General features: G+C 40.0%; 1 protein-coding gene across 3 annotated transcripts in view; it reads left to right on the forward strand.

The window, feature by feature from the left end:
* Positions 1-8,954, forward strand: part of plxnb2b (plexin b2b) — a 122,020-nt gene extending 113,066 nt beyond the window's left edge. For all 3 annotated transcript variants that reach the window (XM_051951951.1, XM_051951953.1, XM_022215954.2), the window contains 8 exons: positions 422-506; positions 903-1,054; positions 1,318-1,478; positions 4,009-4,156; positions 4,358-4,422; positions 4,551-4,626; positions 5,325-5,399; positions 5,947-8,954. In XM_051951951.1, coding sequence (XP_051807911.1) covers positions 422-506; positions 903-1,054; positions 1,318-1,478; positions 4,009-4,156; positions 4,358-4,422; positions 4,551-4,626; positions 5,325-5,399; positions 5,947-6,039 — 855 coding nt within the window. In that variant the 3' untranslated portion in view covers positions 6,040-8,954. The remainder of the gene's footprint in view (positions 1-421; positions 507-902; positions 1,055-1,317; positions 1,479-4,008; positions 4,157-4,357; positions 4,423-4,550; positions 4,627-5,324; positions 5,400-5,946) is intronic.
* The last annotated feature ends 3,734 nt before the right edge of the window (positions 8,955-12,688 follow it).

Raw genomic sequence — 12,688 nt, forward strand, 5'->3', positions numbered from 1 at the left:
TATTGATCCTCAGAAAATAAAGGTCACTCACAAATATCCCCTACTTGCCCTGCTTTTCAGCCACTTAAATCCCCTTCTTTCAAAGATGCTCGGCTTCCTTTCTTCCCTAGCTGCTGATGTGTCACAGTTGTTCTTAGACGACAGCCTTGCTGCCATAGATTCATTGGCTCTGTCAGAGTAGTGCTAATCACAGTATTTGTGGGGTCAATAATGGGTTGACGCCAAAGAAAATGGCCTGTAAATACCCCAATAAAGACCCACTGTTCATGTCCACTCAGTCGCATTGATTAGGAATTAGTTCTGGGGCGCTAAAACAGACTGCTGACCGCGGTCACAGTACCGATTTAAATTCATAGGTGTGCAAAGTAAGTTTGCCTCGTCGCGTGTTGTCTGTCTAACAAAAGCCTTATTTGCATTCCAGGTGCGAGATAACGCCACATTAGTTTTGTCCAGAGTTCTACACCCTCAACAAAACTATGACCAGAACCAGGAGAACCACGAAGAGCGTACGTCTCTCTGAACACACCCATGCTGTACATATGAACACGGATCAGACGTGTGTACTGGAGAATAGAATGCTTTCCTTTGTTTGGTTTCTCCAGGGATTTTGTCAATATCCCCACTCTCATTTGACATGCTAATACATGTTGTTTTATGTACAGCACAGTTTGAGATTATGCCAAAAGATTATGCACTTTTTATCTTGAGCCCTTTTATGTACATTTCAGAATAGTTGATTGTTTAGCATTTTCTTTTTTGGATATTCTCTTTGCACTCGGATTCGGTTGATAAACACCCTCCCATTTTTCATCATCTGAATATGTTCTGTAAGAGGGTGCATGAATAAATAAGAAGCAGAGTTGTTAGAAGAAAGTTTAATGTGTTGTCCCCCCCCCCATTAGGAAATGCTCTGCTGGAAGATGATAAAGTGTTTCACTTGGTGAGGCCAGCAGACGAACTGGATGAGATCAAATCTAAAAGAGGAAGCATAAAGGACAAGTCAATGACCAAAGCCATTACAGAGATCTATCTAACACGACTCCTCTCAGTCAAGGTACAGTACAGCTCATTTATGCAATCTACTAAGTAGTCATCTAATGCACTGACTACATAGTAATTTGTGCTTTTTCCAACAAGTTAGAGCCAACTTTGGTGGTGTCTGGGTTGGCAAAGGGCAGAACATACAAAAATACCCTCTTAAAAAACCTGGATCTCTACACTCCCATTGCGTGCAAATAGATTTGTCTCTTGGCTTTGATATTTCTGGCTGCGCTCTTTGTCTCTGCCCTGTCTCACATTATTTGTGGCCCCTTTCAGGGAACACTGCAGCAGTTTGTGGATGACTTCTTTCGCAGTGTGCTGTGCTCTGGGGCAGTGGTCCCACCAGCTGTCAAATATTTCTTTGACTTCCTCGATGAGCAAGCGCTGAAACACAACAATGTGGACGAAGAAACCATCCATATCTGGAAGACTAATAGGTAACACTACAGCATATTGTGTTCACTAATAGTCACTTTCAAAGTTGTGCTTGTATGCTATAAGTATATCTAAATATATTGTATGTAAAAATAAAAAATCAATCCTTTAGCTAGGTAAAAATACCAATACCAGAATTTAAAAATGATTCAAATCCAGGCAGAAGTTATAAATTTTAATCTCAATCACATATTTACATTGTATTATAGGTATAAAAAGGAAAGGTTTTGCAGTGGACTATCTATAGCTATATCTTACAGTTTAGATTGTTAATACATAATGCATTTATCAGTACAGTGGTAGTATTTTTTACTGTTGTAATTAGTTGAGGGGGAGCTTGTTTTAACTACTCTGAATACAGTTAATTTAGCCCTGTGCTTCTCAAGCTGATGTCAAGACCCCTAGAAAGGGTCAGCAGATAAATCAGGGGGGTCATGCCATGATTAATGAGGTTAAAAGGATTCAGCAACACTAATTTGTATAGATTTTTTCCACCGTTCTCTAATCTCCGCTGTTTAATAAGGAAATATTAGATGCATTAATCACTTAAGTATTTTCTGCTCGGAGATTTGCATCTTTAAACAATAAAAGTAGCAAAAAATGGCACATTTTTTCCCTTGCTGCTGCTTTGAATTTTGCATATTGTCATTTTTAAAACAATTTTCTACCAGTTGGTCTTTTGGTAATGAAAATACAGTATATGTCAGCTTTTCAATTGAGATTAGTCTCTTTTTTTTCCTGCTGTTTTGACAAAACAACTATAATTAACTAATGCTGCTTCCCATTACTCTTTCTTAACAGAAAAGACAAAAGTTAAAGTGCTATACTACTCATATAAACCTTTTAAATGAGTGCTTGTTGTAGCACTTCACATACCTTTACAGGTTTTTGACATTTTCAAGAAAATTTACATGAAATAATCCACACACCCTCCAACATGTCTGACATCCTTTCATCCTCAGTAGAGTAAAGAAACAGAAAAATTCCCTCCATTTCAATGAATTGATGGATATATGATGCATCTTTGACATGCAATTACCTAGAAACTCAATATTTTCCCTGTCTTAGCTCTTCGGCCCTCAAACTATTATTTAAATTGAATCATCTCAGCAGTTTAGTGGTCAGATGATTTGATTAGGCTTAATGCGTTCCATTTTGCAAATGCTTTTTATCTGAAAAGTGCCTCATAGCTATAACTGCCAATTAAATGTACTGGAGTAAAAAGTGAAACATTTGCTTCTGAAATGTAGCAGAAGTATAAAGTAGCATTAAATGGAAGAACTCAAATGACACACAACTACCTCATATTTGCACGACTGACACACAGCCGTCTGAGACCAGCGCCTCGAAACCTGTCGCCTGAAATATCGTAACTCTCCAAGAAAATAAAACTTACTTATCCCAGAAACGGCTGAATACAAATGCACAGTTTCAGCTCACTTAGTTTGCATTTGCAATCCCCTTGCTCCCATGTGACATTTAAGTGCATAAATTAGTGTCACGTCGGCTAAGGCTCAAGCATACAAGACGACGTGTTGCATGTAGATGCCAGTGATTGACGCAAGGCTGGCAAGAGAGCACCCACACAAGGACAGGAGATGAGCGATTTAATTACTTACTACACTCCACACCACATTCTGCATCCACCCGTTCTGTTTATCAAATCAACTGAGGGCTATGTATTAAATATGAATGTGTGTATGAGGCATAACAACAAACAAACATGGTAATTACGTCCCAGGATAATTTAATTCTGTGATTATAGCAACATTGCTATTTTTGTGCTTCTATTGTATTCTCACTGCAGCCTTCCTCAGGAGATATCGCCAAACCACTATAAATTTTACACAATGTGTGTTTCCCGTCTCAGATGGCGGGACATTCGTACCGATCAGGGAGGGGAGTTTTGTCGGAAACTACTGTATTTTGGGTGTTCCTTTCAATTCCTCAATCTGGTATGAGGTTGGAAAGAGGCGGATGGAGCTCGCGTGTTCCTGCTCAGAAGGGAAATTAGCGAGGGTACTCGAGCATTACTTTGCCTGTGCTTTAGGTTGTTAAGCAGCACTGAAATTTCAAAGGTCAAAGTTTTGCAGCTACTTTAGCATTTCTAATCAGTATTTGTTAGACTAGACAAGCATCGCTGCCTGTTGCTTCGTGCAGATCCCTTTTGTTTTTAACAAAAAAGTCTTCAGAGGTGTTGTTTTACTTGTCTCTTTTCGTTTTCTTTGAACGCGGTAATTCTCACAGAGGTCAGGATCATATGAAATAGTAATATAAACTGACAGTCAAGGGTATTGTTCTGAATAAACTGACACCTACAAGAAAAGCTTTTCTTCATCCCTGTTATTATCTTGAACTGCACTCAATTGCACCTCAGGCAAGTGCTCTCACACATGAAATGCCTCTCTGACTGAAATGAATTCATAGATGTAATGTGGTTGATGAGATTTTCCCCCATTCTGCAGTAAAAATAACGGTTACAACCGTGATGAAAGGCTGATTTCTCGCTCTTTTTTTCCTCCCCACATGCAGCCTGCCTCTGAGGTTCTGGGTGAACATCCTCAAGAATCCCCACTTCACCTTTGATGTCCACGTGTCTGAAGTGGTGGACGCCTCGCTCTCCGTCATCGCCCAGACCTTCATGGATGCCTGCACCAAGAGCGAGCACAAACTCAGCCGGGTTAGTGGGAGTGAATGAAGGGAGGGAGGGAGGGAAGGTGTGAGGTGAAAGAGCAAGAGGAAAGATGGGAGAAAAGATGAACAAGATGACAACAAAGTGGATTACATGAGAAGTTAAATGAGTAAGAAGTGGAATGTCATAGGTCAGTTACTCTGAAGTGCCATTATTTTCACTGCTGTACATCCATTTTTGTGTCTCTAGGACTCTCCAAGTAACAAACTACTCTATGCAAAGGAGATCTCCACCTACAAGAAGATGGTGGACGAGTGAGTGCTTTCCATCTGTTTTCATTTAGAGTTTAGAATGCCTCCAGACTGCGAAACAATTTTCATTAACAATTACATCATTCAGCAATTACCACCGCTTTTCTCCTCTCTGTGTGTGTTGTGTGTAGTTACTACAAGGGCATCAGGCAGATGGTACCCGTCAGTGACCAGGATATGAACACTCATTTGGCAGAGGTGTCGCGGGTGAGAAACACATCTGTCACTTTGTTTTCAAATTTCAGACGTGGCCCATTTAATGGTAGCAGAAATTGTGGTTTAATAGAGTAAACTCAGTTCTAGATTTTAGCCCATCATTAGGAGTGAATGTAACACTTTTAAAGCTTGTTGATTTCTGGCCAAAATGCAAATTGGGAGTTGTAGTTAACATTTAGAGCAAGGATTTTGTTCTAATGAGTTAACTAGGAAAGTTTCATGCAGCATGTACAATCCATAGAATTGAGTCGCATAACTTTTTGCCTTTTTGTGTTTATTTAGAATCTGCTGCACATAACATTTTCTTTTGGGGAAAAGTAAAACTGTATTTCCTTACTGTGCCACACTAGTTTGTCAGAAATATACCAGAAGTATGTGTTAAAGTGCAGCCAAAGAAAACTGATCTTGCTGTAATACAAAAACTACACCACTAATTGCCCTCTAGCAATATAGAATCAAAACAGGGTTTTATTTCATGAAACTCTTTAGAGTTTTAACTATATTGCCTGGTGTAAGTAATACTTGCAGGGTTCTTTGCAGAGGTCACAGTGTTTCTCTTTATGGTGCTTCTCCATTGCCTCTGCAAGCTGAGTTACTTATCACACCAGGAAAGAAAAGCACTTTATTTAGCCCTGTGCAGTTTTTATGGTTTCCTCTTTAACCTTTAAATTGTCCTTTATGTTCTCCAGGCTCACACAGACAAACTGAACACACAAGTGGCCCTCCATCAGCTTTACCAGTACGCCAGCAAATACTATGATGGGGTAAGAGGCCCTTCTCTTTCCTATCGCACCCAAAGGAGGCTATTCCAGTGAATGCACTACTGCCCACTATATTATTGCTCTTCCTTTTTTTCTCTCTTCATTCTTGATATGCCAGAAGAGTGATTGTATGAAATTTTAATTGAAAGCATTTCTGTGGGATGTGAATTGGAAAATTGCTCTGGGAATTGATTTTTAAACGTCCATTGTGCGTTGCCACTTGAGGTCACGAAAGGGGATAAACAAAACCTAATGAACAAGTTGGATAAACAAATGGGGCTGTCAGTCTCCCCTAAGTGGGGCTCGCAAACAATAACAGCTTATATGACGTGACTGTTGATGTCAAATAACACAATCCTCTCCTCCCACTCTCCTCCCTTTTTCTTCCCCTTTGTCCGCGCCTCTTCTCCATCCGTCCCCTTCTCCTTGTTCTTTGCTCCACTGCTGTCCTTCAACCCGATCCCTCCTCTGGCCCCTCTTTGCCTATTATTTCCTTCTTCTCTGCCATTCTCCTCCATTTCTGTCCTTCTCACCTTCCATCCCCTTTCAGATCATCGCATCCCTGGACGAGGACCCAGCTGCCCAGAGTAAACAGCTGACCCTGCGGCTCCAGATGATAACAGCCGCCCTGGAAACAAAGTGACTGATCTCTAACCCACTGAGTGGAGGAGGGAGGGAAAGAGGGAGGGAGGGATATCACCAGTGACTACAGGAGCTTATTTCTTCTTTTCAGAGAATAAAACTTAGAAACAGGGAAATGTGAGAAGGGACTCGTGGGCGTCTATATTGAACAACTCGGCTAGGGGCAATTTTCTGTTCTGTGGAGTAACGGAATAATGAAATGCAGATAGAGAGCAAAAAAAAGGGGAAGAAAATGATGGGTTACACTGTCAGAGGTACGCCTTAAAGCTCACTTGCCAAACCTTAAAGGTCTGCGCGCTCACTCATGCTTCACTGAATATTGCTCCCACAATGCAGTGCGGGAGAACTCTCTGAGAATTAAGCCCCTCTGTGGAGCACTGGCATAGGAGATAATCAGATGTTCAATTTCTCTCTGTGTAGAAAAGGTTTTAAGAGTTGTATTATATATTTTTTTTATTGTGCAGTCTTTATGCGGAAAGCTTTTATAAGGAAAAAAAATATCTTTTTAAATGGATCACCTTGTGGTGTGGATAGTGTTTTTATTAGCCTGTGTGGGCGTCGATGTCTGTGTGAAGTGCAACATGTGAACAAGAGGGTGTGTTGCTAAACTTGAGTGTGTGTTTGTGTGTGAATGTGTGGGAATGTTGCGTGCACACACAGGATGCCTACTGTCAGGCGTGAGGGCAAATGGACGCCTGCTTTCTGTCATTTAAAACCCCCATACCGGCAACACACTGGAGCCTGCGCTCACACCGAGCTTTATGACAGAGACCAAAGGGTCCTCCCAAGGACACTGGTTAAATCTAGCAATGTACAGGCTCATATGAATGACAGGTCACGGGTAGTTTCAGAAAATTTGAGTTAAATATTTTGCTTTTGACTCAGATTTGCTTCAAGCTGGACCGCCATTTGTGCTTGTGGAAATCGATAATAGCACAGTCTGTCTCCCTTTATTGTACAGTGCCATGAAACATTCCACTTCAACTAAAGCACAGAAGGACATTTCAGATGTTTTTTTAAGATATTTCAGTTAATGACACTATTCAGATATTTCTTTTTTTTTTTTTCTTTTTTACTATAAAAACGTTTTCCTTTAAGTGTCAGCAAGAAGCAACTTCATTCTGCCATGGAGCCATGTCACTCATATTAGCCCTGCAATAATGTCAGTAACACCATGAGCCACTATCAACAGTCGCATTAGCTTACGAAATGTATTTGCATACAGTAGCATTCAGCAATATGTTTAGAAAACTATCCAAATTGACTCATGCGTTGTTTGCGTTTATGATTTCTTGTGCCATTTTCTTTTAGTATAGCCATGTAATGTTCCAAATATTCTTCAAGCATTCTGCCTCTAAAGCTATGAAATAGCCATTGCTGATGTTAATATCTAGCAGAGATGCAGTTGGTAGTTCAATGGCATGTTCGGAACAAATTATAGTGGTTTTAGGCCTTTTGTATGATGTTGGGGAGGTTGGGTTCAATCATGTACATAATTGTTATAGTAATTGGAATATTGATATGTCAATGTCAGAGCTGAAGCCGTCGACGGCGTCGGAATGAGAGTTTTGATATTTCTTGGGCCATTAAACTCCATCCCTAATTGTGGTCTTGCTGTTGACAGATGATTTAATTGTACTCCCTGTATCTGATCATGGATGTGTGTAGTTGACAGAGCATAACGAGCTCCAGGAGACCCCAGAATGTTAACGATTCTGCTTGGCTAGAGTGAGGTTCGCACAGACCTCGAGCCTGCCTGCCTGCTGTCTCAGCGTGGCACCCTGGCATTCCGACCACAGCACTTGGCACTGCCCACTCAGCGCAGTGCAGAGTGGCACTCTGTATAATGGAATCAGCAGGGGAGGCTTTTGATCTTAATTGCATGCCGACTGCAGACTCCATCCTTGTCTCTGCTGTTGTTTACTGCTGACTCCTTTCTCACTGACAGAGTTGATGCAAGAAGCTTCTTTCAGAGCCTTTCTTTAACCGAAAAACGTGCCTTATTGAGTAGGATGATACATATATATTGTTTCTAAATTATTCTATTGGTAACCTAGGTGATATGATGATGATAGTGCTATAGACACAGCAATGTACTTGGACTCGTGATCTTATGTGTGCTGTCTAAATGGCTAGATGCCCTGCTGCCAAGCCGTTTGCGTGCCAATAGGCTGAAGACATTTCAGTATGATTTCTTTTCTGGTGCAGTTTTGATGTGTGCATTTCCTTTGGGTGTCTGTGGTGTGTGCTTAGTAGGACTTTGGTGGCTAAGGCAAAAAGCCAAAATGAATAAATGTAAAACAGTGGCCAATGTGATTTGGGTTTCCTTGAAAATGTCTGGCATTCCTAAATTAGTCTGAAGTCAAAAGGGTATCCTTATGTAGACTGAATATAGCGCAAACTGTTCCAATGGTGTTAATTTTTTGCCCTGTGTTTCTAAGCTATCCACAGTGTGTACGATAAATGACTATCTAACTCGACAAATGATCTTTCTTACTGCTGTGCAGTTATTATTTTTATTTCTTGTTCCTATACCATATAAATCTTTGTAAAAACACATTGAAATACTGTATTCTAACTGTATAATCCTATGCATTGAGTCTTGGGACAAAAAAAAACAAAAGAGAGAAAAAAAACTGTTTGTGCAGTTGTCGAGACTTTTTTCCCATTTTGAAACTTGTGAATGTGCTGTAATGATATAACAAAACTGGGACGCTCCATTTTCAGTACAAGACCATCAATGGAAGCCAACGTTTCCTCCCCATCCAAGGCAGCTCAGAAGATTCTCGAATCTTGTACCTGATCTGGTTGTACTGGATGAACTTATTTTACAAAAGTTGTGTGTGGACGGAGCAGTTACCCACAGGTTTCATCATACACTCCTCCGTGAATAACTCAGAGACGTATACGCCCTCATATCTGCTGTGTTTCTTTCACTTTTACAATATCGATTTGTTTCAATTGAACACTACCTGTTACGAATAAATGGCATGAGTGGAAATCACCTTGGGTAACACTTTCACAGGTTGCCAAAATCTTGTTGAAGCGAAATGAAATATTTTCTCTCACTCTTTGATATTCATTCAGCTCATTACATGACTTCAGATTTACTGAAGCTCTTATAGTCAGCATAGTATGGATGGATTTATGGAAATTAAAAACCAGACATTTATTTTATCAGGAAGAGGGCCAAGTGCCTTGAACCTGACAGTTTTTATAATCCTTATCTCAAACATTCTCGTAAATTATGACCCTAAACGACTTTGTGATAGCATCAGTCTTCATATGCAGCTTGGCCTATGACGGCATATGCTTTTTTCCCAAATGCCCACATCAGTTCTGTCACAAGGCTCAGAATACAAACTAGAAGCCAAAGTCTGGCTCCATGGAACGAGTTGATAATAAAAATAGCCGCGCGCCATCTCTGTCATCGGCAGTGAAGGTTGAAAATTGCGGCAAACATTAATTAAGTACTGACAGCTAAGAATGAGATTGGGAAAAAAAAGAAAGATGAAAGGCAAAATTGCCTCATCTGACTGCTTAAGCCCCAACGCAGTGGTGGAAATATCAAAGACAGACCAGAAGCCTGCGCAGGCCATCTTCTAGCTGAGCAGATCATTGATGCAGCAACAGACAGAGAAACTTAAAGGGCTGCTGCCAAATCAAGAGTGATTACACTTGATTATGGCAAGCACTGCATCTTGTACACTATCCTTGATCACTCATGGAAAATCAAAGGCAATACTGTACTTTATATTTCTATTAGGACATGCAGCTTGCATCACTTTGGGAGGCAATATTATTTGCTGTGCAGTGCACTTGAGATAAGATTTCTAAATAACCGTGCCCTTCACTGTCTAGAACGCAATGATACTGCACAGTAAGAATAATTATTTTAAGTCCGTCTCTGTGAAGGTTTCTTACAAGAAATTGGGTTAAAAATCTGCATGTTGCTGGCTTCTGTTCTCCTGCCTGGGATGCTTCCCCTCACACAGCAGCCAGCCTCTCCTTCAGCAGGAGATGGCTGTGTTTACCACCAGGTTGTGTTTCACCTCCACGTTTCAAACCTCCTAATGAGATTTGGCTTTGATTTTTTTGTGCCTTAGGGGAGGAGGAGAACTTGGTGAAAATAAAAACAATGATGTGTGGTGTCATTTTAAACAGTTGTTCTGATGAATAATTTAAAACCTCGCAGACAGCAAGTGATTCTAGGGCTCTCTAAGCTCATATATGCTGCCAGGAATTAAAATATCCTTTTAGGTTCGCTTTTATTTTGACAGACTAAGACCTACATGTGTTTTTTTCAAGTGAAGTATGAATTTAAAGTTTTCTAAGATCAGTAAAAATAGTAGTGGCCCATTTGATGGCTAAATTTATGACCTGTGAGGTGAAAAAACAAGAACAAAAACTTCAAAATTATATCTTGCATTTTACTGTAAATAAAGTTGAGGTAATTTCGACTACTTTATATACAGTTTAACAAGGCAGTCTATACTCTCATGCAATGCAATATCATGATGTTTGTAGCGTCGCAGTCCTGTGAACTCAGAAAAAACAGCCCTGTTTTGTATTTGTGACAAAGCATTTTTCCAGCTAATCCGAGAGTTTTTTATAGAAAACTGCTCCCGTATCTGAAGAAACGGATTTTTTCTTCCCCTAAAGGAACACTTAATCCCTCAGTTTATCCACAGAGATTCAAAAATGTACAAGTCTGGAGATGCACAAGTTTCACTGATCAGGAAGCGTATGAAAAGTGTAGTCTGAAAAGTAAAGTAAGATAAGTTAACAAAGTAGTTTTTTAAAAAGTAAGTCAAAGCTGTCAGATGAATGCAGTGGAATAATAAGTGCAGTACTTGCCCCTAAGATGTGGGACAGGAGAATTATAGAGTTGCATAATATATAAATATTAAAATCTATGAGTAATTGTGCTTAGTTGTATTCGTGCACTGCAGAATAAGTGCTCTAAAACTGAAATAACTGAACTGTAAATATCTCCACTTTTAATGTGGCTGCCTGTTTCCTTTTGTTTACATATTTAAACTCTACTGTAAAATTATTTACACGTTCAGAGCGGTACCTACTCAAAACAAAACAATACAAAACAAAAGAAACCCACAGTGGATTACTGTGTTTTCATATTGTGCTTCAGTGCACCCTAAACTGGCCATTGTTTACACCTGTTTGCTTCTCTCCTGCTCTCTGTGCTCACATATACTGCATTTTAATGCAGCCAGAGTCCCAACATTACTGTTCTTATTTACATTTTTTTCTGTCTCTATTGTCAGACAACAGACTGAGTATAAAATGGAGCTTAAAATGCAGCAAGACTACATGCTAACAAGCAGTCATTTAAGAGTCTTTTCTAAACTGTTGAACTGGTGACATTATACTCGAAACATTGTCTGACAAGCTCACCATAAACATGAGTTCGAAACAATTTGGTGATATTTACGTGTAAAATGATCACTCGGCGAGTTAGAGGCAATAGAAAGTCCTGTTAAAGCAGCATACAAGTATTCATATTACTATACTACGTAGTATGCAAGAAAAGGCTTTAGTGTCCCAGACATAGTACATAGCAGTATGTCAAAAAATACACAGATGCCCGACTACATCCAGTTGTTTTTTGCAAGAGTGCATCCAGCATACTTTTTGTGGTCACTCTGACCCACAATCCTCTACACAGTTACGCCACAGTGTGTCCTTGAGTATGAACAAGTTTGAACCTCCCAAGAGCACACAGATGACAACGTATTTTGCTCTACAGGCTGCGACGGTCTGTTTAACGTGCAATATATTGACAAAGTAGTAGTACATCTCAAATATAAATGCAGCTGTAGATTGAGGAACGTGGGGGAAAAATGAGTGTATGATTTGGAACAGTCAAAGATAGTCTTCTTCCTGAAGGGGCATGGGCAGCAGCACATGATTTAAACTACAGACAATGAAAAAGCCCGTTAGGAACAGGGTTTAAACCAGGGCTTCTATAATTGTGGTAAAGCTAATTCATCATTTTGAGGTTTTGAGGACTTTTTAATTGATTTGGACAATATGGGAACATCTGAACAATTATTAACCTGCCCATATATTCCATTCTGTTGTACATGCTGGTCTTTAAGAGTTATCAATTTGTAATCAATATATATGACAAAATCCACTTGATGTGATTGTAGGTATACATTGCTGCATAGAACAAGAGCTGTGGGTTTTGTCCTCCATCACTTGCAGTACATTCATAACAGGAACCTGTAATTTAATGACTCACAGCTTAATTACACAAATAGCATCAGTGGAGGCTACACTGAGTACTTCTCTGCGGTTGCACGGGTGAGTACAGCAATTTAATCAGCGGGAAAGGACAGATCATTCTGTCACTATCAGGTCTGTATTAACCTGTACTCTGCCTAGCCACGAAACACAGCACTGTCACGCGTCTTACTTTGGACTCCAGCACACAAACTGTACACCAGGCCTTGTAACATCGTCCTGCATCCCACGTTTTCAAGTCTCTCCTGCGGCTTTCAGTGCCCGTAGGAGAGATGAATAATGTGTGTAAACAGCAACTGAAAGTAATTTGCTCGCATTATCTAATAAACCGAGTTCGTTAAAGACTTACCGTATTGCAGATTCGTTTTACCCGGTCAACTGCC

This window comes from Acanthochromis polyacanthus, chromosome 8, assembly GCF_021347895.1.
Source record: "Acanthochromis polyacanthus isolate Apoly-LR-REF ecotype Palm Island chromosome 8, KAUST_Apoly_ChrSc, whole genome shotgun sequence".
Taxonomy (NCBI): Eukaryota; Metazoa; Chordata; class Actinopteri; family Pomacentridae; genus Acanthochromis; species Acanthochromis polyacanthus.